This window comes from Trachemys scripta, chromosome 21, assembly GCF_013100865.1.
Source record: "Trachemys scripta elegans isolate TJP31775 chromosome 21, CAS_Tse_1.0, whole genome shotgun sequence".
NCBI classification, from domain to species: domain Eukaryota; kingdom Metazoa; phylum Chordata; order Testudines; family Emydidae; genus Trachemys; species Trachemys scripta.
In genome coordinates this window covers 7,573,327-7,600,028 of record NC_048318.1, presented here as the reverse complement: position 1 = coordinate 7,600,028, position 26,702 = coordinate 7,573,327, and the positions used below count along the sequence as shown (strand labels likewise).

At 45.6% G+C, this 26,702-nt stretch overlaps 1 protein-coding gene across 2 annotated transcripts in view; it reads right to left on the bottom strand.

Annotated features, from left to right (window-relative positions):
* Positions 1-26,702, bottom strand: part of NTM (neurotrimin) — a 676,988-nt gene that overhangs the window by 330,729 nt on the left and 319,557 nt on the right. Inside the window, exon 1 of one of the 2 annotated variants that reach the window (XM_034754500.1) lies at positions 1,772-1,865. The exons of the other annotated variant lie outside the window; for it this stretch is intronic. Coding sequence (XP_034610391.1) covers positions 1,772-1,832 — 61 coding nt within the window. The 5' untranslated portion in view covers positions 1,833-1,865. Of the gene's footprint in view, positions 1-1,771; positions 1,866-26,702 lie in introns of those variants that run through there. 2 annotated transcript variants of the gene reach the window in all.

Sequence of the window (26,702 nt, the reverse complement as noted above, 5' to 3'; positions counted from 1 at the left end):
GGGGCGCAAGGTGGAAGTTTCACCTAGGGCGCGAAACTTCCTTGCACCGGCCCTGCATAAGTGGCAGTGGTTCCCCTGGGTGCATCACTACTGCAGCTGGGAGGTGTGATTGCCAGCGTGGCTTGACTGACTCGCGTGTGGGACTGTTACAGCACTGGTGGCTGCGGCTCAGGCTAGCCACCCAAACTCAGACCCAGAGGGTCAGGTGGGCTTAGACCCACCCAAGGCAGCTACCCTGAACTGCCACCTGGGCTGCAACGCACATGCTGCTATTTTTAGAGCTCTAGCTTGTGTTGAGCTAGTGAGACGCTGTTCAGGCAGGCAGGGAATCAGAGGTCCCAGCTGCAGCGTAGAGATACCCTCACTGACAAATCGAGAGCAATTCGTTCCTTGCTGCATTTGGTGCCCCCAGTACCACGCTGATGGGCACGCTGCAAATGCCTGGGGAGCAGATATGCAAAGCATCGGTGAGTCCAGGCAAATCACATGTGAGCCGCACAAACCTGACGGGGGACCCTGACAAGCCCCACGTGAGGCATCCAAAAAACCCATCAACCCGATCCATACTAACCCTACAGGAAACATTTGCAAGTCACACAGGAGCCAGAGAAAACCTAGTTCCTCTCTGAGAGCCCCACATACAAATCACATGCACAACCCCACATAACTGAAATAAATACAAGACACGCAAACCACGTGCAGATCTTACAATTCACAAAACTCCCACCAGGCAAAGTTCTCTCATTGCAATACCCTGCCCCTAGGCTCTGTAACTACCTAGAGTCCCCATCCCTGCAGCATCAGAGCAACTAGCACTCGTCAATGCATTATCCTCACGATGCTCCTGCGAGATAGGGCAGTTTTATTGGGAGGGCATTTGATAGCTGGAAGATCTCCGGGGTGAAACAAGGAATTGAATGCTGCATTCTCCAGGCCCAGGGTAGCTCATAACCACAGGATCATCCTTCATCTCTGATACCTTTGCCCATTTTATACAAGTTTGCTAGCACGTCCTCTCTCTTTGGCTGAACAGGGGCACAGACTAATGTGAAAGAGACATCTTGCCTGCTACATCACCTCTGGGCTGGAGAAATAAATGAAGTTTCCAAAACCCTGAACACCAGTTGCAAAACCTCTTTAGACTCTCAACCAGCCTTCTAAACACGCCTGTTGTGCCAGGACATGATTTTACAATGTTGTCTCTCACGCTGGGTTCAGAAAAATACATGCTCAAAACCAGAGCTAGCCGGGAATTTACAACTAAATAGAAAATGCTGATTGGTCGTAACAAACTATTAGCAGGAAAGGGTCAGTTTTGTCAAGTTTCTCCTTTTGAAAAAAACTTTGGAAAAGTTTCAAATTTGTCAAAATGTCCCGTTTCATTCTGGTTTTTGGTTTGAAATGATTTTTTTGTTTAGAAGTTTAAGCTAATTATTATATAAACATTAAAAAAGATTGAAATGGAATAGTTTGATTGACCCAAACCATTTCTCTCCTCCCCCACCCCCCCCAGAAGTTGTCAGTTTGTGAAAGTTTGAAATTGTGTCTTTCCAACTCAACTCAGGACAGGATAAAAATTTCACATTCCCCATTTTTTCCCCAAGCTCTCTTCGAAACCTCTAAGAGCACAGGCCAACAGAGGTGTGCACACAAGACAAGCAAAGGGGTAGATGTGCAAATGCAGATTTTGCACATCTAACAGGAGTGCATGCATTTTGAGTTTTGCATGTGCTGCCTAGGTGCTCACCACTTACATCCAGGAAGAACATACCTGCCCCTTTAGGGCTCCTGAGTGCTTCCAGTGGCATGCAGACAGAAGAAGCAGGACACATGGTTGCTTTCCAGTTTCATCCCCGGTCAGACACATCGGCCCTGTTACTGCAGAATTCTCCATGAAAGGACCCTTGGAGCAACTGATCATTCCAGTAACCCCTTACTGTCCCCTCTGCTCTCAGGATACTGGTTGCTCAGCCAGTTCAGCAGAGCACTAGCCAGAAAAGAGTTACACAACTGTTCTCAAATCAACTTTCCTCTCCAAATTTGCTCATTTCCCTTCCTCTCCTGAGGCTCTCTGGTGAGAGAGGGGGTGGAAAACAGCATTTCAAAGGGAAGAGAGAAAGAATGAGAGAAAATGGGAAACATTTCAAATGGATGCATTTGAAATTGGAGGTTTTATGTTTTTGAAAACGAAAGGTGTGAGGGGTCCCTGTGTGTGAAATGCTCTAGATGGGATGAAAGTAAATAGGGCCTTACTGGGCAAGAGGGATAGGATGATGTTGAGAGCAATTTTTATCCCTGTTAGCTATTAATTTCCCATAGATCATCTGTCCGTCCTCTGCTTGTTTGAAGTTCTCAAGGTTTCAAGCTTCAAAGCACACCATGACTGCCATCCGCACCGAACTCCTGGATCCATGGGGAGTCGCATCAGCAGGTTATAACATTGCGTCCCAGCATGAACGCTCCTCCCGTGCTCCCTCGCTCTCTGCCACTGCCTCAAGGACAAGCCTAGATTCCAGCAGCAGGAGGACCAATGTGTGATGAGTTTCTCGGGTCTCCACTGCGGGTGTGCGAACCGGGTCAGATACAGAACCGACCCGACGCTTCATCCAAAACATTCAATTGGACCCCAAACCATTCTCATTTTAAATCAGAAAAAGTCTGGATAACTTAGTCCCAAATCCCTTGCTTCTAAATCTTCGAGCCAGATCCTCAACTCCTGTAAATGAACACCATGCCATGACCGTCAATGGAACTACGTTGAATTGTACCAGCTGAGGATCTGCCTTTTAGTCTTTCAGTGGTGGAAGGGCCAAAATACTACCTAGAAAGCTGTTCTCATATAGCCAGTGTGATGGGAAGCACTGGAAATCTCTGGACGGAGCCAACTTTCACTTGATTTACAGCCTAGATTTGGAGGTTGCCATCCCTCTAGCCAGACTTTTGATGAATGACTAGGACTTCCAGACCTAGATAGTTCCACCCCTCACTAGTCTCTGCTGCACAAAAGGATGGAGTGATGGAACTCTTTGCCAGAGGATGTTGTGAAGGCAAAGATTACAACAGGGTTCAAAAAAAGAACTAGATACGTTCATGGAGGATAGGTCCATCACTGGCTACTAGCCAGGATGGGCAGGGATGATGTCCCTAGGCTCTGTTTGCCAGAAGCTGAGAATGAGCACTGGGATGGATCACTTGATGATGACCTGTTCTGTTCATTCCCTCTGGGGCACCTGGCATTGGTTGGAAGACAGGATACTGGGCTAGATGGATCTTTGATCTGACCCACTATGGCCATTCTGATGTTCTTATGATGCAAGATTCTTAGAATTTGAACCCAAGACTCAGAGTGACCTAAAAGTAACATTGCTTAGTTCTTACGGGGCTTGACCCAAAGCCCACTGGTTGGTATTGGGTCCATATACTGCTTTGCATGCCCAGATCAGAGAGTACTTTTCAGAAGACGACAAGTATGATTATTGGCATTTTATGCACAGGCCAACGGAGGCAGGACGTGACTTTCCCAAGGCCTGACAGTAGAGCAGCGCCTAGAGCAAAACTCAAGATGCCCCAGCCCTAGTGCAAAGCTCTATGCCTTGAGCCAGACTGCCTCAGGCACAACAGCTAATGAGAGAAGATTGCTGCCTGCTGGGTCCCTGCAGGGGTAAGACTGGGAGGAGTGTGAAGCAATCAGGAGAAGAGAAAGAAGGAGCTAAGTCAGCCAAAGTCTAAAGCTGCTTCCAAGGCGCCAAACCACCAAGGGAGAAAGTGACTCAACTTGTTATTATGAAAGAATCCAGCCATAAATTTGCAAAAGTCTTTTCAAAAGTGTCCGTCCCACCCCCTGGACTATGTGGCTCAGGGCACATCCCATACCAGAGGGACTAATAATCAGTATTGGTAATAATTATTATGATCATATAATTAAGAATACACTTTCATGAATAGACAATAGCTGACTGTCTAATGCTGTGCACATACGGGAATAGGATTCAAACTGGACATAGCGGGTGTCACACTCGATAGCCACAGGATTCGACTGCCCTTTTCATGACTAAAGCTTGCATAGCTATAGTTGCTATTCAGGATTGTCAAATAATGGCATCCTCTTTAATCTCTCTCATAGAAGACATAGATCATAGAAGTGTAGGACTGGAAGGGACCTTGAAAGGTCATCGAGTCCAGTCCCCTGCCTTCACAGCAGGACCAAGTACCATCCCTGACAGATTTTTGCCCCAGATCCCTAAATGGCCCCCTCAAGGATTGAACTCACAACCCTGGGTTTAGCAGGTCAATGCTCAAACCACCAAGCTACCCTCTCAGCCACAATACTAGATGCTAATCCTCTGCAGCAGTGAGTTCCACAGGTTAGCGGCAAACTGTGCGAAATGGCTTTTCTTTTCATTTGGGGTAAAGAGAAGCAAGGAGTTACTGTTCAGAGTGTTGTTGTTTATTTTGTTATTTGTTTTATGTTTACGTGACTTACTATAACTGCTTGGGTAGCAGCAAAGGTGCCTGCTCCAAAGGGGATGGAGAAGGGAAACCTACACCTATAACTACAGCAGGACGATCGGGTGGACTGTGAGCAGAATGAGACCCGGGACTGAGTTCTAAGCCCTGAATCAGCAAAGCCTTTAAGCACATGCTGAACTTTAAGCACATGCTTAAGTGATTTCCTGAATAAGGATGTAGTCAATTTTGCACTCAAGTGCTTTTCTAATGCACTAATCCTGGCTCTGCCACTGACTCACTGTGTGGCTTTGGAGGAATCACTTAACCTCTCCATCTCTCAGTTTACCTCTCTGTAAAATGGGATGATGATGATGATACCCCGTGGTAAGAATTTTTATTTGTTCAGTGCTTCAAAGATGGAAAAATAAGTCATATTTACTGGCTATTAATTTCAAGCATCACCTTTTGGGCTAAGGTACAAGACAGGAATTAGGTGGCCTCCCTTCGTAACGCATGGTCTAGACACAGTGATTGTGCTAGTATCACTGTCAGCTGAACTGTGATTTTTTGTATGACATAGTTATACCTGTACAACCCCTAGCTAGGGCACTGTTACACCACTATAGCTTATTTTCCTTTCCATACAAGTATAGTTATACCGGTGTAATGCACCTTTATTCTGACATAACTGATCCATGCAAGCGGGGCTGTACGCTTTAACAATCCTGATATAGTTAAAGCCAGACAGTTTGTGTATGTTTACTCCTCTGACAAACAGACCTCTGTGTATTAACCCCTCCAGAACACTTCATTCTAACAACTGTCTGCCCCTTTCAAGCGCTCCAGATCTCTGCCTCCTAAGGGTGCTTGCCTCTCTCTTGATTAAGAGTAAATACTAAGAATAAGGGACTTGCTTTGATCTGAGAAGGGCTGCATAAGGGTTAGCCCTGTTTTGTGCAGCTGACTGCAAAGCAGAAGCTAGAAAGGGCCTTCCTCCTTGAAGATGATTGTGCCATTAATGTGGAAAATGTGTCTCTCCCCCCCCCCCCCCCCCCCCGATGACTGTAGGAGAAACAGTATGATGGCTGAGCAGAAAAGAATCCAGCTTGAGTCTGGTCATTAGGAAGAATCCCTTTCTTTCTCCCTTTGATTAAAAAATAGATATAGCATGTCTATTTTAAGGGTGTCAAAAACGTTCACTCTCCTCCCTTCCTGGAGAGACAAACTCACCACACTATGATCAGTGAGAGCTCTCTGATCCCAGGGAGTAGAGGCGTCACCCGAAGTGAGTAGAGAGTAGGGATGCGGCACCCCCTAGAGGATACAGAGCACAAAAGTGGCTGCGGTTTGGCAAATGTGCCTCTCTCAAGACGGGCTCCTTTCCGAGTGATAACGAGCCAGTTCTGGGTGGAAACCAGGGTTCTTTGGAGCGAAATAACTTGAAAACTGAAAGGCCCACATTCAGACATTTCACTTCTCTCGTGTTTTCAATGGGCAGTGAGCTATTTGGGCAAAATGTCACCAGCAAAGCAAAATATGAGGGATGCAAGTTGACCCAGAGAGAGATGGCAAAATATTGTCCAGAGAAATTTTGTGGTATGATGTTTTCTGGACCTGGAGAGTGCACCACATAGAGTATCATAGAATACCATGGTTGGAAGGGACCTCAGAAAGTCATCTAGTCCAACCTCCTGCTCAAAGCAGGACCAATCCCCAACTAAATCATCCCAGCCAGGGCTTTGTCAAGCGTGACTTTAAAAACCTCTAAGGAAGGAGATTCCACCACCTCCCTAGGTAACCCATTCCAGTGCTTCACCACCCTCCTAGAGAAAAAGGTTTTCCTAATATCCAATAGGATGTTCTGCTTTCTTTTAACCAGCTGGTCTTGACATGTGTCTGAGTCTCAGGGTTAAGAGCCAAACTTACCCAAGGATCAGAGTGTCTGTGGGCTAGAGTCATGGTTTGGACCACTACAGAGATAGGGAACAGCTGGATTAGAATTTATTGCTATCAGAGGCAGTGTAGCCAGTGGCTTCTCTTACAGTACACTGACAGTGTCGATGCCATGTGCAACCAGTGAGGGAGGGACCACAGAGAAAACACCAGGAAAGAAAGAATTGTCCAAATGTTTTGAACTTCACAAATGGATCAATTTTGAGTCATGCATGGAAATTCCCTGGAGACTGCAGCACTGTATCCATCTAGGCTTTTATACCCTATCACCCTGGCATCGGAGCACCTGCGGGTAATTTTACAACCCATTTCAAACAGGCCATGCTCATAAATTAACCACTTGAATGGCTTCAGTTATTTCTAATAGCTGAACAAATTCAAGTTGCAACAAACCTTGCCTCCCGGCAAACTAGATGGCTGGGAATGTTTCTGATCTGGATCTGAACTCCAGGGCTAGTTTTGCTGTTGCTTTTAACAGACCCAAACAATGCCAACAAGAGGTTAAGCTGTTTTTGTGTTATGTTTGTACAGTGCCGAGCACAATGGAAACCTGGTACATGACTGAGGAGTTTAAGGTGTTACAAATAAAGAATAATAGTTGCGGCCTGGGAGCAAGATGTAATCTGTCTCCCGTATTCATGCTGTTGTTTCTTAAAGAAACAATGAAAAGCCATAAACTTAAATGGGTTCCACTGATTTATGGACAATTAGTTTAGTCTCGGAGAGCTTGTGACATTAGAGACCGGCCAAACGCCACTCCTGGCTTTATGATGTTTCCAAGCTTCCTCAATGCAATTATTTCTTTGTCCCCGCACTGTCCATCCATTATTCTCTATAATAATGTGCTTTCTGAAACTCCTTTGCACAGCAGGCAGTAAGAAACCGCATTATTATTGATATCATGTCACATCGGTAGTAAAATGACTTATGGAAAATGGACTGTGAATGGAGACGGTTTCCACTGAAACACATTCTGAACCTTCTGCATTATTAAACAATAAATAAATAAAGTGAGCTAATAGGCAAAGGTGCCATGCAAAGATATTCCACCTTGGAATTGCTGGTGACTTGAGCGTTACTCTTTTGTGTCTGGTTGTGAGACTGTATCAGCAGGACCAGACAGCCTGGTATCCTGTTGTAATGAACCGGCTGGGGTGTGGGCATGCACCACTCCCCTCTGCTGGACTGAATCAGAATTTCCCCAGTGTGTGTCACAAACCAAGGCCAGATTAAGGCCCATCCCAATTTGGACTCCCCCCACATGGCTCCACCCTCCATGGCCTGACATCTGTTCTGTTGTCCTGCCCCTACATGGAGCGGTAGTGTTGGAGACTCCCAAAGCAGCATAGAGCCTCATTTCCCCCACCAGGAGTGTCAGTGGGGGCTCCCTCTCCTGCTGGAGAAGTGCAGCAGCCTGAAAGGACCGTCAGTGTTTACCCCCGCAGCCAGGGTGTATCCACTTGGTTGGGATGAGGAGTTAGGGCATCTGCATTCTTTTTCTCCGGTCATATAGAGAGTCTCCTGCTGGGGTGGGGTTGGTGGGCCCTGCCAGAGCAGCAGATCTTGGCGTTAATACCCTTGAGATGCAGAAGATAGCTCACACCTCTCAGAACGATGGTGTCAGGCTGTCTGCAGACTCAGGCAGACGTCCACGCATTGCTTATGCTCAGATCGCATCGCCAAACTTTTCATCACAACCGTGTGGGCTAGAGACTCTCTCTAAAATAATGAGGGCGGAGATTCTTCCCACATCACATGATCCCAGAAGCCAAGGCCTTGAGGATGGGTTTATAGTGTCCATGACTTAAATCCAGCCCTACATAAACGTTAAACTACTAGCAACTAACAAAGATTCTCCCTCTGTTCAAGCTATAGCAGTTTGTGCTTTAGAAGCATGTGGGTCTGAGCTTTAACCTCTTGCTCTCTCCAGGGGCTATGGTGTTCAGCACATTGAAAAGAGTGACATCCTAGGTTGCCATGAATGTATTAAAATATGGATTCTTAAGGTATATATTGGACAGGACTTTCAAAAGTGAAAGTCAAGGGGAGTTTGGCTCCTAACTCACTCAGGTACTTGTGAAAAATCCCACCCGTTATTAATTTCATATTGTGATTATTAAAATGCCAAAGACCACATGGTATTAGTGGGGGTCACCAGATGGCACTAATACAGCTAGTTTTACAAGTTCTGTTGAACTGATTGGGTAGGCAGTGAGACCCTGAAGGAATGCTTATTGTTCATTGCGGGGCAGTTGTTCCCAAAGCTCTGCATCTGCAAATACAGCTGGGTCGTCCAGTCTGAATCTCTCTCTCTCTCTCTCTCTGATGGAATTATTCTTAGACACAGAGGGTAAAACTTGTCATTTTGGTTTTACTTTCAATGGGACTTAGGTTCCTAAATCTCTTAAATTCTTTTTAAGTTTTACTGAGAAGTGCTGCTTACTCACACAAGCAAATTGGACATTGCATAGCAGACAAACACTGCAGATGAGGGAAGTCATTCTGTTCGCCAACAATAGTTCCAACCCTTGAGGATGCATCTTTATGACCAGAAGTATGTTGCCATACTATCTCTTATCAATATATTCAAGATCAGCATTTTTATACTAAAAAAAGAAGAAAATATTTGCAATTTAGGAAAAAAAACAATTTTAAAAAAAGGAAGGAAATGCCCAGAACTTGTTTGGAAGCTGTCTAATAGGGTGAAATGAAACTAAATTCTCAGGCTCCAGACCACTCTTTATCGTTAAGCTTATGCAGTATTAGTAGCCAGCTGACATATTTAATCAGGGATCACATTTAATCATTGGTCCAGAACCAAGACTTGGAAGTGTTTACTGGTCCAGAAAGCGTTTGTACACTTCCACCAACTAAGCGCCTTTGCAACAGTCTTTTACACTTGATTGTAGCCGTTGATAGCTCATGAGCTGCTAGCTAAAGATTGATGCTTCATACATTTGAAAGCTGAAACTCCAAGCATAGTATATAGCCTCGGATTCTAGCTTTAACGGTTTTCATAACGGCAACCACAGTAATAGCATGCTGCAACTGGAGCTGCAAAAATTTGGACCTGGATTGCAAACAGCCCAAGGGTCAAAGGGCTTGAATCCATGGGGCTGGCTTGGCCTATTGTGAAGATAGTAATCAGATCCAGTTTGTCCCCTATATATATTACAGCAGGTGTCGGCAACCTTTCAGAAGTGGTGTGCCGAGTCTTCATTTAATCACTCTAATTTAAGGTTTTGCGTGCCAGTAATACATTTTTATGTTTTTAGAAGGTCTCTTTCTATAAGTCTATAATATAGAACTAAACTATTGTTAAAAGGCGACGAAGAGTCCTATGGGACCTTATAGACTAACAGACGTATTGGAGCATAAGCTTTCGTGGGTGAATATCCATAAACTATTCTTGTATGTAAAGTGAATAAGGTTTTTAAAATGTATAAGAAGCTTCATTTAAAATTAAATTAAAACGCAGAGCCCCCCGGACCGGTGGCCAGGACCTGGGCAGTGTGAGTGCCACTGAAAATCAGCTTGTGTGCCGCCTTCGGCACACGTGCCATAGGTTGCCTACCCCTGTATTACAGTAACGGCTAGAGACTCCACTTCAGTTCAGGACCGTGCTATGCTAGGTCCTGGGGGGCTTGGTCCTGCTTTGAGCAGGGGGTTGGACTAGATGACTTCCTGAGAACCCTTCCAATCCTGATATTCTATGATTCTATGATGTACACACACATTATAAGAGACCGTCTCTGCCCCAAAGACCTTACAATCTAAATCAATAAGACAGGAAATATTATCCTTGTTGTACAGATGAGCAATGAAGGAGGCACAAAGGAGTGAAGTGACTTGCCCACAGTGTGACAGAAAGTGTTTGTGTAAGAGCCAGGAATGAACCCAGCTCTACCGAATTCTAGTCCAGTGCCTTACCCAGACCATCCTTCCTTCTGCTGAGTTTGGATCTCAGATATGCACGTGGTTCAAGCCGAAATGAAGTAGCAGGTTAAAAACAAAGGTCAAAGGCAGGAGTAAGGGATTTTAAGGATGGGCCAGAAATAAAATGTTTTTCCCTTGGACCCAGGGCCGGCTCCAGGCACCAGCTTACCAAGCAGGTGCTTGGGGCGGCCGCTCCGGAGAGGGGCGGCACGTCCAGTTGTTCGGCGGCAATTTGGCGGACAGTCCCTCACTCCTGCTCAGAGCGAAGGATCCCTGATTAAATATGTCAGCAGATTGCGATCGCGGCTTTTTTGTTTGTTTGTTTGTTTGGCTGCTTGGGGTGGCCAAAACCCTGGAGCCGGCCCTGCCTGGACTAGGTGTTTCTGGAGAGATTAGAATTTACAGCCAATCAGGCCTGCCTTGCTCTCTGAATCTACTAATGCTTTCCTTCATTGGTTTATGAATGGGTCTATCAAGGCCTGTAAGTGCCTTGGATCAGTTACATCCCTCGTTTAAGTGAAGTGTCTTCACTTCGTTCCGGAATTAGCAGAGAGCTTGAATGCCTTTGAACTTTGCTGAAGTTTGAAATCTGAACCCAGATCGAGATGTGAACTTCACCAACAGCCCTTGAACCAAAGCAAACCCCAAGGGACTAATCCTCAAACGTGATAAGCACCTACATTCAACCTCCGCTGGCACTGCCGGCACCCTGGACAGCCCCCTCAGATCTCTCTTCTGTGCCTTGGTTGGGTCCATCTCTTGCCAAAACAGATTGGCTGGTATCATTTCCATGGACAATCCCTATGCCCTGATTTTTGGTGAAAGCTGGACTTTCTTTCCATTATGTTCATGGCATACACGCGGAGAAGTTCTGCCAGGCTGCAGTGTAACACTACTTAATGTCTTAGAATCCAGAACCCTAACACACAAGGACCTCAAACAGGAAGCAGCCTGCTTTGTCTTGCTCTAAGGAAGAGAGGCACAATACTCCCCATCTCGCTCTAGGCTGGCTTTTTTCAAACTGGCTCAGATCACACACTTCCCTACACAGAGCCTCCTAGCTTGCAAGCAGGGCCAGAAAACCCCTTACAAATTAAAGTGGTAGCTTGTATTTTTAATCCAGTTTTCCAAACACAGCTGTTTCCACCATTTCCAATGAAGACACCCATAAGATCAGAGGACACTTTCTGGAGTAAAGCTCATATCTAATGTTCAGAATGGCCTCGTGTTCTAACTAACTCCAGGTTGCGACAGTGACGTTTATTCAGACCCACAAATAGGAGATTATTCAGACAGCAAAATTGCAGATTCTTCAGACCGTAATGACATGTACAAACATGCCTGGAGGAATTTATTAAAGCTGATAGGGCCATACATGGGGTATGCAAAACAAAATGGAGCAAAGAGATTCACTCAAGTGTGACATCGGTGACCTGCCCGGAATATCAAGCAGCAGATAGGGAAGTGCTAATGATGTCGTTTTTGCAAACAAAAGTAATGCTTTTCCAGTAGAGATGGGCCAGAGATGAAAAGCTCCATTCCTGATCAGAATTCCTTCCCCCTGACCCTTGCAGCAAGGCAATCCTGGAGATTTTAATTTTTACTCTTCCTGCAGGTGATTTCCATTGGATAACACTGAGTTCCTGCATGACATGAGAATTTCAGACTTCAGCACGACACCAGTTGAAAAGATGGGGAGGCCACATGTTGACATTCCCCATGGGCTAATGATACTTGGTTTTCACAGATTCGATGATTTTAAGGCCATACCAAAACATTATGATAATTGACCCTGCATAATCCTGGTGATAGAAGTGACTTCTGAAGTGGAAAGAATTATTCTTCTTTCTATCAAACCCAATAGCTTCTGGCTGAACTAGAGCATACATTTTAGGCAGATATCCAATCTCGATTTAAAGACAATGACTTTGCCACCTCCCTTGGTCGTCAGACCCTAGCATGCTTTGGATCTCAGTTCCATTATATCTGAGACACCAACGTTTGGGAGGGGCATTGAATAAAACAGTCTGAATATGGGCCATCTATCGCTGACATCTCCACCCAAGGAGGTAGCCTCAGCTGGTGCAAGAACATTTGGACACTATGGCTGGTTGAATGAAACACACAGGCACCTGTAGAGAAGACGGGATTAGAACCCCGGTCTTTCACCTCCAAATGCCTGTGTCTCTGCTGCATGAGTTAAAGGAGAGCTTCTATAGTGACTAGGATGGAATTTCCTCATTGGAAGTTAGAAGGGAAGGTTAGTCATTCATGCACATTGGTGTACAAAAAAGCAGGCCTGGATGTCGCACATAAGGAAAGAAATGCAACATCTCCGTGGACACCTAGGTACACTGGAGCCTCTTGACACTGCCAGCACCACGCACCTTTCCCAGCCATAGCCTCTTTGTCCACAGAACAGGACAAATACCAGGCTGAGTCATTCAGAGGCAAAGTAGCCATGTTCCACCACCGCAATCTGCAGCCTGGGGAGGTCACTGGGAAATCCCTCCATCTACATGCCCACAAAAGGTGGGGGACGCCCCCCGTACCTGCTGTGATGGTGCAGTGTGAACCAAAGCATCCTGCTTGGAGAGGGAAATGTAAATAAATAAATAAATCCAATCCAATCCAATCTCCATTTGGAGGCACTAAATCCCCACTCCTTTCCAGATGGCTGGGAGATTTCTCCCAGGTGGTAAATATATTATTAAGAAGTCATTTCACCGTGAAATTGACTATTCAAAACACAGACAGAAGTTAATATATTAGGACAACCTGTCTGAAAACTCACATTAGAGGGAATTTATTTTTGTTTAATATCAGACCTGATATTATACGCATCGCCTTCCTCGAGCTCACGTCCCTCAAGCTGTCCCCGGCTGGAACATGTGTGCCAATGTCAGGACGGCCTGCGATGGTGAGACACAGGCCCCTGTGTCAGGCCAGACATCATCTCTGTCACGGGGTCGGAGAAGGCTGATTCTTAAGGTTCAGCTCTCCCAGCCTTTGTCTTGCTGAGATAGGGTACTACTGAAGCACCTCACAGTCTTGAATGTACTTATTCACACAACACTCCTGAGATATCCTATTATTTTAAAGAGGAGGAATTGAGGGAAAGAGAAACTAAGTAACTTGTGCAAGGTCACGCAGGAAGCCTGTGGTAGACCAGGGAATGGAGCTCAGATCTTGCATGTCGGAGGTTAATACCCTAGCCACTGAACCATCCTTCCTCTCCTATGGCATAGTAACTTCCTACATAGATGGTCCCATTGATTCCACTAGCACTATTCGAGGAGTAAGGATAGCAGAATCTGGTCCATAATATACAGCCTTATTACGGTGCAAAGTATCTATGGTTCTGAATATCCATGGTTCTGAAGCTAGAAGCAGCTGAGAAGAGGCTGGCACATGGGAATACCATCCCACCGAGCACTAGGAGAAGGATCAAATAGGCCCCAGGGGAAATGGGTAAGAGCAGCCCTTGCCTGTGAAAATGTATCTCCAGAACACAGGGGAGAGGGCCAGCTGCTGACAGACATGGCTGGCTTTCCTCTGCCTTTTGATGAGAGGCTCCTGCTAGGGAGCAAATCAATGCGATGGCATTGAGATGGGCTGGCTAACGGGGAGCTGGGCTCCTCCAAGCTTTAGGGCTATTATCACACATTCTTCGGGCTCACCTTAGCAAGGAGCCTGGCACAATCCTTACTGCTGACTTCTAGATAATGGCGTCTCTTTATCCTACCATAGGCAATAATTCCTAGACCAGCCTCTGCCTGCCTGACTTCAGCACTGCTAACAGTAGCCTCTCTGAGTATGTCAACACAGCATTAAACGCCAGGGGCTGGCCTGGGTCAGCTGACTTGGACTCACGGGTCTTAGGCTGTGGGGCTGTAAAATTGCAGTGTAAACATTTGGGCTTTGGCTGGAGCCCAGTGTCTGGGTTCCCCCCACAAGGAGTTTTCCCCATAAGTCTCCTTACCCAAGTCACTTAGCAGATCAGAAGCTTACAACAAGGTGCGCGGCACTTCGGTGAGAATAGTTAGGTAGGAGCTGTACCAGAAGGTGGACTGAGGGCAAGGTCTGTCCTGGGCATCTCAGAACATGTCCCACTCCATGTCATTTTCTCATGATGGTCCCGATTCAGCAAACCACCTAAAGTCACCACACTTAACTTTAAGCATGCGAATAGTCCCTTGGATGGTCGATGGCACAGCTCACCTGTTTAAAACGTGTTCTTACGTGTTCTTCTGATTTGGGGTTTAAACTTCAATTGTGAAGAAGGTCTTGGACCAAAAACCCAGTCAGGACCTCAAACCTCTCTTCAATAATATTAGATTATACTAGACAGGCAGTACGTACATAGACACCCATGTTAACAAGCCGATTTTAAGTTACCTAATCACAAGTCAAACTGAAATGTGAGTAAGGGTAGCACAGAGGAGCTCTACATCTGCAGAGATCCTTCCAGCATGGCAGATTCATCATAAATAGTACAGATGGGTAGAAGGAAACTTGGATCAGAACATTCCCAAATTTTGGCAAAATCTGTATCCGGCTCCACATGTTGCAGCTGGAACATGCCTATATGATTAATCAAACCATAATCCTGGTTCTGAATCCTTTCAGACTTTGGGGAAGTTTGGTGATGGAGCCAAACTTCCAAGCTGGAACCCATCGTTATTAAATTCATTGAGTCATTACCGTACAGTAACATACAAAATAATGAGGTGATGGCTAACTAGTGTGTCTGCTGAAGCATTTCCTACTTCAATAAATTGTTAGGTTTTAGGTAATTATTTACATAAATGAAGAATTTCCTGGAAAACCTCATATATATTTTTACTACTGCTTCAAAATAATTTACGAAACAAGTGACCAATTAGCCCCAGAAGGCAGACAAATACTTCACTTGGTGAAATAAACAACACATCCCTTGCCATTAAAGAGTTTGGTCTTTTCCTTATTCCAACAGTGGATCTGGGCAAAATCTTCACAAGGAGCCTGTGGCAGAACCAGGAATCGAACCCAGAGCTCATGAAGCCCAGGCCGGTGCCTCACCTAAAAGGCCGATCTTTCTAGAAGTACATGTGCCTGTCCCTCTACTTCTCCTTTGTCTGTCTGTTTCTGCTCGCTTGTGTCACATGGTCTTTCTGTTTTCCCCTCTCCTCTTCTCCTACGTCATATCTTCTTCTTCCTCCTTCCCTTTACTTTTCTTCCTTCACCACTACTTGTTTTCTTTCTGCATCTTTTCCTTCCTGCTCACTCTCTCTCCTCTCCCATCTCTTCACTACTCTCTCCTTCCTCCCTGCTTAATTTCTCTTCCCTTCCTCTCTTATTCCTTCCTTCTCTCTTTCTTCTCCTCCCTACCTCGGCTAGAGCACGGCTCACATGAATGAATGATTACTAGAAGGAATAGAATTGTTTTAAAAAAATATTTCGGTGCATCAATGTGTAAAATGTACAATAATAAAGCAGAACTGCACTAAATGAATTATGGTAAAAAAGAAACAAATTACCGACATGTCAAATACTATTAGTGCTCAAATCTGTAGAAAGAATAGGAATGTGTGTCTAGAGGAAGCGTCTTTTTATTATTTTTTTTCTGCTCCCTTTGTAAAGCAAATACCAGCCACTCGTAACCAGCTGGTTTCAGTGTCTTGAATGAATAAGCGATAAAAAAAGAAAAGCACGCAGCTCTCCCCAGAATCATTTTTTTACCGGTGTCAGGATATCAAGGTAATGTGTTACTTTTTGTGTGGACTTCAGACGTGTTCCTGTGTGTGAGTGAAAGTTTCATTGCCTTTGGCTGGATTAATGATCGCTTATTCTGCAGGGGAAGGGAGATGGGAGAGAATGAAAACTAGGAGGATTGAGAAAGAGAAATCCTGTCCAGAAATTGATTTGCTACTCTGTGAGGGTTGGCTTAACGGGAGTTCATCCCAGGGGACTGGGCATCTCCATTTCAGCCTTGACTCGACTACAACTTTTAATTGAGTTTATAATACTATGGGCAGCCATAGCTGAAGTGTGTCTGCGCACATATCATGGTTAATACTTTGTAGCTGAAACAGCTGGGTTACAGCTGGCCAAAAAATAGATACATTTCCTCCTTCCCACCCCCAGGGGAAATATTCATTGAAAAGCCAACCCATCCCCACCCAACATTTTCAATTTTCTACCCATGAAAAAGGGAAAACGTTGCAGTCAAAAGCGGACCAGTTTTGGTTTTCTGCCCCCGAAACGTTATTTTTAGGGGGTTGTTTTTTCTGATGAAAGATGAACATTTTGGAGAGAAGGAAACGTTTCCCACAAAATAAATAAAAATACAAAACAGTTTGATCCAAAACACAGTTTCCTGTTGGCGGGGAGGGGAAATGTTTACGGAAAGCTTATGACCAGTCCTACTAGCCATGCTTCATCCTTGCCAGCTGCCTAGGCTGGGACAATATTTTCTTCTGGCAGAGTTACTATGGGATAGCCACCCGGATTGCCCTAGAATGTTCCGAAAAATGCATTTAGGCAGTGCACGTGCACAAACTCACACACAGCTCTGTTGTGAAGGAAGTGGCTGTGTGGATATACGCTTTAACGGGTCAGCGAAGAGTCTCACAACGTGGGTAAAAATACACAGATGTACCTGTAGTATAGATAGACAGGGCCTTACTGGCAGGGCCTGCATACAAAGGTGTAATAATTAATGGTGATGCGCCCATGCTCTTAAATCCAATCTTCTCCAGGCTCAGGGGTGTTTGCATCTTGGCACAGTCTATTATACAGACAGGGACTGGCTGACCAGCTCAGATCCACAGCTGTATCCTCATTCACCCCTGTCCTTTCACCCCATCATATCCCAATCCTCCTACTCTTCCTCTATTGTTCTGTTGGTTCCTGAGCTTCATCCTCTTCTTCTGCTTCCCGCTTCTAACTCTTCCTCCCTCCCTCAGTTTCCTCACCCTTCTCTCTATTCTGTTCCATTGAGCTTTGCTGCCTCCTTAACACTCCACGCGGTTTTCTGCTCTAGAGCTCCTCCTCCTCCTCATACTTCTATCTGCTCCCTTCCCTCTTTCCAGTGATACATCACCCAATTCAAGTTACACATAATTGTAGGACAGAAGGGACCTCGAGAGGTATCTAGTCCAGTCCCCTGCACTCATGGCAGGACTAAGTATTATCTAGACTTATAGCCAGTGCTATGTAAACTAGAGAACCATGAGTAGTCATTGGGGGGTTATCTACACAGGTTTTCCTCCTCCACAAAATTCAGTAACAAACGTGTGTGTCCTGGAACAAATGTTTGTGGAGTGTCTAGATTAGCATATGCAAAAAATATGAGTCAAGTTGAAGGATGTGGAAAAATTGGAAAGAGTCCAGCGGAGGGCAACAAAAATTATTAGGGGGCTGGAGCACGTGACTTATGAGGAGAGGCTGAGGGAACTGGGATTCTTTAGTCTGCAGAAGAGAAGAATGAGGGGGATTTGATAGCTGCTTTCAACTACCTGAAAGGGGGTTCCAAAGAGGATGGATCTAGACTGTTCTCAGTGGTTGCAGATGACAGAGCAAGGTGTAATGGTCTCAAGTTGCAGTGGGGGAGGTTTAGGTTGGATATTAGGAAACACTATTTCAATAGGAGGGTGATGAAGCACTGGAATGGGTTACCTAGGGAGGTGGTGGAATCTCCTTCCTTAGAGGTTTTTAAGGTCGGGCTTGACAAAGCCCTGGCTGGGATGATTTAGTTGGGGATTGGTCCTGCTTTGAGCAGAGGGTTGGACTAGATGACCTCCTGAGGTCCCTTCCAACCCTGAAATTCTATGATCATTGGCTTCAGTTAACTTGAGTTAGAATTGGAGCAAAATCTGTACTTGAGACATAACCCTGATGATAAGTGCTACTACCCTAGTAGTAAATTCACAGGATTGCAACTCTAGGTTATCAGCTCTCAAAGCAAGGACTTCTCCTGCAAACCACCTAGCACATTTTAGGTGCCGTGTAATTTATAATAATAGATCTGAACTCTTCAAAAGGTCCTTTTACTCACAGGAGAACTGGGTGAAGTTATTCAGATGGATCATTTATCTGATTAAAACTGCAGCTTCTATCAACCTGAAACTATTGTTCTGGCCATTCAGAAAATGGTTGGAGGAGGAAGTAGTGATCTGCTACCGCTACTGCTGCTTCCTGTACCCCTTTTATAACCTTTAGCCCAGTGCTAAGAGAACTCGCTTGGGATTCCCAGGTTTGAATCCCCATTCTGGAACAGATCCAAAACTGACTGCTTTGATTCACCAACAATTCCGAAACATTTCAGATTAGATTTGACTGGACCTGATTTATTTGTTTCCCTTCTATTTCTTGGAACGGCCACTGAACTTTAAAAAAAAAAAAAAGTTTCGCCCAGGTCTAATTTCAATAATTTTATATATATGCTATAATGAGCTCAAATTTAGAAACGAACAGGCATTTTGGACTGCTTTTATCATTTAGAAAGTGTTGAAACCAAACGTTTCAACCATTTTGAAAATTTTCCAAATATATGATATTTTTCAGTCAAGAACTTTGTTGAAACTGACCCTTTTCCCATGAAGAGCTTCAGTTCAGACAAAATGGCATTTTCTAACAGAAAGTTTTGTCGAAAAAATTCCTGACCAGCTCTAGTACAGAGCATTTGACAATCCGGCCCCCCCAGGTCACACTGAGAAGAGAGCAGGAAGCTATTGACAACTAGTTGGGAATCTCGTATTCTCAGCCCCAGCCAGGGGCAGTTGACCAATGATCGTGTTCCGCAAGGGCATCTTTGTGATTTGGCTGCTCTCTCGGCCCTGGGGTCTGAATGGCCCAAAGGGAGCACTGCAGGCCAGACAATCCACCCCTGGATGTCTATGTGACAGTGCTTTAACACCCCATTTTACAGAAAGGGGAAACAGCACCTTCCTTCCCCACAATCTTGGCAACCCTTTGGACTTTCGCTATGTGTTTGTACAGCGCCTAGCACAATGGGCCTAGATCTCTGTTCAAGCCTCCAGGTGCTACCATTACACAAATACTATAACAACAGCACCACACACTGAAGAAGGCAAAGGACCGCACACACCCAGGTGACGCAAAGAGACAGCCAGCAGCAGACAAATGGGGAGAAGGGAACAAATAGGGGAAGAGAAGAGATTTGTTAATCCAGCCTGTTGTGCTTGAAAGGACCCACTTTGCTCCCAAGCAGCCGCTTATGTTATTATTTCTTCCAGAGGGCTTCAAACTGCCTGCAATTCCCTGTTAGTTAATAGGAAAAGTGAGAGATGCAACAATTGCTTTTGCTTGATTGCCTTGTAAAGGCTTTGTCACTCAGCAATGGAACAAAGGGGACCTAATAACGCCCTGTGCCACAAAGGCAAGTGCCAAGGAAGAGACAGAAATCAATTATCTGGGTGAAATTCAAAGGGAGAGAGAGCGGCGCACACGTACGCATCAGCACATAGCGCGCATAATCCCATTAACAGAGACACCATCTCCCTTGCGGGAGCACCGAGCCAGGGAGGAAAATGATAATTAAAATAAACAAACAAACAAAAATGAGCTTTGACTTCATGGCTAAGGGACAGCAATGCAACTGGGATTTCACCGGGACATGGCAAACTGTTGGAGGAGACTGCACAAAGGGAAACCAATAGCAGGAAGCACTTCCTAATGGAAAGGTCTGCAACTGGATTTCTCAAAATGAGTGCCATGCATGCTGGTGGTCTGTAAAGAGCTGGCTGGTTGCACGGAACTGGCTATTCCTCATTTCCAGACTCTAAGCTGCATTTAAAGACAGTTAACACACAAACTACTCTGCCATCTTAGCAATTGCTCAATTTGCCAGAGGGTTGGGGACTTGCCACATGAGGACAAGTGGATCCAGTGTTATTGAAAATGGGAAGGGATGGGTTCATGAGACAATCTCCGTGTTAAGGCTTAGTCCACCGTAGAGCTGGTCAGGACATTTTCAATGAAACATTTTCGCCATTGGGGGGAAAAAATGTTGATTTGTTGACGTCAAAACCGTTCGTGAGAAAGTGTCGATTTTGAGGAATTTGCCGTTTCAAAATCATTTTGAATAATAAAGTTTCAAAATTGCTTAAACATCCCATGTCAACATGTTCAAAACCAAAACAGCTAAAAGTGACTTGCCATTTTGAAATTTAAATTGATAATAAAAAAAAGTTTTTACCAAAGGTCAAAAATCAATCAATTTTGATAGACCCAATATGATTTTTTTCTTCAGATTTTTGGCGCGCAACAAGTTTGGAGGTTGACTTTTTGTCCCACTTTGTGATGGGACAAGAATGTCCAAGCTGTGAAGATTCTCATGGGATGGGAAAAACATTTCCTGTCCAGCTCTAGTCAACATGATTAAATGGTTTTTGGTAGCCCAGTACGCTGAAAGGGACCATGTCTAGAACAAAGCTCTAGGGTGCATGTGCTTTCATGAAAACCGGTTGTTCCCAACACCGTTGGGACTGGCCATTATGCATCTTGCAATCCCTGATGATGGAGAGACGACATTTGAGGCCAAAAACATGTGGACAGCACCCTACTGAATGTACCACAAGTCCAAAACACGCAGGGAAATGGCGTAGATGCTCTAAAAGAAGGCTTTCTTCTGTCACATCAAGAAGAGAAGGAGGAAGATTTCTAGAATGATACTGGTGTCCTTGCTGCTTTGCAGACAAATGTAAACACACCCCATATACAATATAGAACAAAGTTGTCTATCAGTGTAAGCTGGTGCGGCTCCATTGACTGAAACCAGCAGAAAATGTATCCCTACAAATTCATTAAATAAATACATCAGTATTGGTTGACAACTCACTGGGATGGCCAAGGGGCACAGCTCATTGCCATAAGTGGTGAGTGGTTGAGAGCTCCATAACAACTTTAGTATCTGCTCCAAATTGGCCTACTGCCTATGCTGCAATGGCTTGTGTATGTTAAATAACCCAAACGGCTGGAAGTTAAAGCCAGCCACATTTAAATGAGCAATAAGGCACACATTTTTTAACAGCGAGGGTGATGAACCATTGAAATAAACTACCATGAGAAGAGATGGATTCTCTACCTCTTGATGTCTTCAAAACAAGCTCAGATGCTTTTCTGGAAGATGGGATTTAGTCAACCATAAAAGTTACTGGGCTTAGTAAAGGAGAAACTGGAAGAAATTCTAAAGCTTGTATTTTGCAGGACTTGGGAGGTCAAACCAGATAATCCAATAGTCCCATCTGGCCTTAAAATCTATGAGTAAATCCCCATTAGAAACTGTTCTGCTAAGATGTAAAACTTATGTCACAGAATCAAGATACAGGGCCTCCAACGTCTGAAGTGCCCAAATAAGTGACTTGACTTTCAGAGGTACTGAGTAGTGAGTACCCACAAGCAATGGGAGCTTTAGTTGCTCGCACTTGTGAAAATCAGGCCAAGTATTAATGCACCTACGTGCATATTTAGGTGACTCTGCTCAGGCCTCCAGATTTGAAAATGGGGGTGGCACAGTTCTGCAGAACGTAGATGCACAATTCTGTATGACATGTTTGGTGGGCTGATATTGCTATAAATATATATTTCTCTTTTTTTTTAAACTACATTCCCTAGTGGTGCAATTAGGCCAAAAGTATTTTTGACCCAATTAGCAAGAGTCACTAGAAATGAATGGAGCCCCCCTGGGTGGCTAAGCACACAGTTTATCTGGAGCTCCCTGGTTGGAGGTCAGGAAAGCCCAATGTATATCGCAGATACCGGTCACCTTTTCACAGCGTGTCTAATACTGGCATCCTTAATCCAAGGAAAGAGCTAAGTGAGTCAGTTACTGAGTTCCCCTTAAAAAGCGACAAAGAGTCCTGTGGCACCTTATAGACTAACAGACGTACTGGAGCATAAGCTTTCGTGGGGGAATACCCACTTCGTCAGATGCATCTTCCCCTTAAATTTTTTCCTCAGATTAATGAACTGCTAAACAAGCAGATGCTTTCTTCCCATGCTGGGGCCAGATTTCACAGACCCTTGCCAGATTGTTTGATTTTACAAGATTGCAGCTCTGTGGGCCCCCCACTGACTCCCCTTTGAGATAGGGCAATGCCATTATCCCCCTTTTACAGATTGGGAAGCAAGCCATGGACAGGCTAAGTGTCCTGCCTCTCGTCATTTCACGTCTTAATTACTAGAACATTCTTCTCTCTGGTGCTGACAAATGCAGTCTTGCCCTGCTCTCATCCATTCAGGCTGCTTCAGCAGAGATCCGTCTCCTGGCCCGTCATTTTGGCCACGTCACGCCTCTCTTTGAATCCCTCCGCTGGCTTCCCTTTCTCCACTGCATCAGACATGAATTGATTGCCTTCACTGTCAAGGCCCTGCACGGCTCATCCCCCAACAGCTATCACCTCGCCTTCATGCTGAGATGTCAGTTCCCGCTACCGATCGGGATGCCAGCCTCCATCTCCCATTTGTTCAATTTTAAAACACCCCCCTGCACAGATACGTCATCCTTCAACTCTCTCCTCAAAACTCTTCTTTGCCAGGATGCCTACAATAAATTTGACATTGGTGAGGCTGCCATGTGTTGAGATGCCCATCATACAAACCACTATAGTCTAATTTTTTCCTTCTGCTCCCCCATATGTCTGTCTCCATCTGTTTTCTCTTGTCTTACACTTAAATTGTAATTTTTTGGGGCAGATAGCATCTTTTTGTTGCAGTTGTACAGCACCTGACACAACAGAATGCTGCTCCCTGACTGGGTTTCCTAAGTGCTATGCTAATATAAATAATAATATTGATACACCTCAATTTCTTAGCTTTCAAACCTGTCAGGGCAAGGACATGTACAACGCCGAGCACAGAAATCCTGACTGGAACATCTGGGTACTACCATAATCCAATTTTAAATAGAACTAATAATCCAACATGGGTTTCTGGTGCCCTTCTCTAAAGCGGCGGATTCTGGCTGCTTTGGACCTGGGATACCAGACTAATTCTGTGTTCCTGGGGCCTGATTCAAAGCCCATTGAAAACAGCAGAAAAAGACTCCCAATGACTTCAGTGGATTTTGGATCGGAACGAACATGATGAGCATCTGAACGTGACAAAAGCGCCACATCTTTCTTGATTCCCCTTATCACTAGGCCCATCCAACCCAACCCAACCCACCTTGTCATGGGCTCTTCCTGGGACATAGAGCTAGTCTAGAATTGATACCTCTTCACCAGCTAACAGAGAGCAGCACATCAATCCACAAGATGTCAGAGCTGGATAGCTTTAAGTTCAGCCCTTTAATTGTAGGAAAGACTGGTGTGAGTAAATTCCTGGAAACACAGTTCTCTTCCATACCGGCCATCTGTCCTGAGCGCATTCGAGAGCAGGAGGCGGGGAGAGAGAATGAATGAATCCGCAAGCTCAGGCAGCGTGCTGGAATTCTTGACACATCACCATGAAGAAGGCAAGATTAAAATACAGTCACTTAATCCCCTCCAAAGCCTCTTAAGCATTTATATCAGGGTCAGCTCAGTCGGTGCTTAGTCAACCTGCCTCTGAAAAATATCCCAATTTAGACCCTCCCGCTTACTGTCAAGTCGGCTGCAATGAGGCACAGGATCAAAGACGGTGGAGGGCTGAGCGGGGGGGCGGGGGATGGTATAAAGCAGTGTAAGTCGCTCTCATTAGGTAGCAGCAGCCTTTTTAGCCTCCTCTCCGCTCCCATCCCTTCCCAGAATTCTCTTGTGGCCTATTCTGAGCAGGATTTCACTCCTCACTTCTCTGACCTCGCGGAGTTTCCCTGAAAGATAACGGGTCAGATTCCTCCCAGGAGTAAGTCCACTGGCTTCAGTGCACTCACAGCAGGGAAAAATATATCCCAGGGGGCTGTCAGGTGTTTGTGCAGGGCAGGGAGGCTGCTAGCTGGGGAGGAGGGAAGAGAAGTTAACCCTTTACAAAAAAGTCATCTTTGGTTTCATCCCTACTTTTTTACCCTGTTGCGACCCCAACTATGGAATTCTATTGGGGACTGGGGGAGGGAAGTGTTCAAAACCCCCATTCTTTAGACCAGATTCTCCACTCCACTGAGTCCCTTTTACATCACTTGAGTGACAAAATGTGGACTGAAAGCTGCCAGAAATGCTCAGTGGAGAATTCACCCCACTAACAGAGCCTGCTTCTGTACCAGCCCCCCTCCCCACCCACATTGTAAGGGGACAAAGGGAATACATCCAGGTTGGGGTGCATGATGCAGCAGAGATCTGCTGAGTCTGATCCTCTACTGGAGAGAAATTGCTGGGACCAGGTGACACAGGATCCGGTAATTGCAATTGGCTCCCTGTAGCACCACCCTCCTTTGCACCTGGTTGGAGCACTCTACGGCGATTTCTCTAGAATCTGGTTGGTTTCACACCGGTTTATTTTTAGAGGAGGTGAGGTAGGGCATGGCCTTAGCAGGGCTATTGCGAGACACATGGAGAAGAGCAGGGCTGAGGGCAGGGATTGCACTTAAGCTCATTTGAAAAGTGGCAGCTCCCAAGTCCACTTTTTTGGACCAATGTTTGGATTTGTTTTTGGACCTTCCTCCCCCAGGAGCCTCATGTGAGTCGCAAGGAGAGCAGGCAGCATTGTGGGTAATTCCCATCCTTGATCAGCTGCAGGCTCACAGACCTGCCAACGCAGGGCCTCGCTAGTCTGTAAATCACTCGGAGTAGCAGGGGGAAGGAAGGTGCCGATGTGGCTAACTTAGGTCTGATCCAGTTCTCAGTGAAATCACTGGGAGCCTTTCCAGTGACTGCACTGGGCAATGGATCAGGGTCTTAGAGCTTCTGGAACTCACTCCAGCTGGGCCTAAATGAGAAGCTCATCTAAAGCTGGCACATGAGATGATGCCCCAACTCCTAAGCAGGACAAGCCATAGAGAACATAGTAGATCAGCAGCTGTACAACCTGCACTACTTTTCCTTTACAAAGCTTTCCATGGGGGTAGGCTCCAGGCCATTCCAGGAACCATCTCTCTTCCTCAGCTATGCTGCTCTGGCACACTGCATTATACAGAGCCCATGCCTAGGCCCCAAGGTGCTGGATGTGGAGCCTTCTCAACCACAGACCCACGGACCTCTAAGGAGGTCAAGAAGAGTCTTGCTCTTGCCATCTTCTGTCCACACCTCCCCACTACTGCACTCGCCAAAGAGGAGGGGCGGAAGGAAATCTAACAAAGGTCCCAGCCCATGATTGAAACCGGCGTGGGGATGGGGGAATTAACAGTGCTTCTAGCCCTTCTCATCTATGTGCAGTACCTGCATCCTGGTGTTACATGCCCTCGGGAACTGCTGATTGCAGGGATTAGATAAAAGCTGGACTAGAAGATAGATGCAACCACGTCAAAAAAATGGGACTGGGGGGATGAAGAGAAACAAAGCAAGAGTCCTGCTGTCCACATGAGATGGAGAGGAAGAAAGAATGCTCATCCCTGCCCCCCACAACACACACACACCTCTCTCCACGTGAGTTCAACAAACAATCTCTCACTCTAGGAGAAAATGGTAAAAAGCACCAGGAGGTTGTGGGACTGATTTAGGACTGAGATTGGTGCCTGAGCTGAAGAAGCCAGGAAGGGTATATCCTAATGGGGCTTGAACAATATCCCTGCAGGTGGAAGCAGAACTACTCAGGCCTAAAGGCTAGTTCTGCAAGGGGCCGAGCACGTCCAGGATTCACGGTGAGTTGAATGGGGCTCTTCTCCTCCAGGGGTTGGTAGCAGCTTGCACCTTACAGGACCGAGACCTGAAGGAGCTGATTGAATTAGGTGCATGCGTATGATCTGTAGGGGTGTGACTGTCACCATCTTGGCTGACAACACAAGGATTGAACCAGGAACTGCCTGAGCTAAAAGCCTGAGAGCCTAGGCTCTGTAACAACTCGTCGCCTCTATGGATTGGCACATGGAAGGACCTGTAACACACCAGAGGGCTATCGATGCATGTGTATGGCAATACACACAAGCGTATATAGGCAAGCGTGCGCATATCCCCGCCCCCCACAGCTACACACATATCCCCACACACCCAGAGACACTCTGCAAAGCCCATATGCTCCTCACAGCTGTATTTTAACGTTCCAATACCAGGGTCAGAGAGAATCTTGCTGTATCCTTCTTATCTTCCCTCCGCATACCAGCACTGTCAATGCCATCGGCAATTTTACACGTAAATGAGCCCATCCATCACTCCCTACTCTGCAGCACCTCACTTCCAAGCCTGCTGTGAAGTTACACCATTAAATCTCCCGGCTTTACAATATACATCATGACATATTTGACATCAATCAGCTGTGTCAGTCTGCTCTCCGCAAACCATAAACTTGCTCTG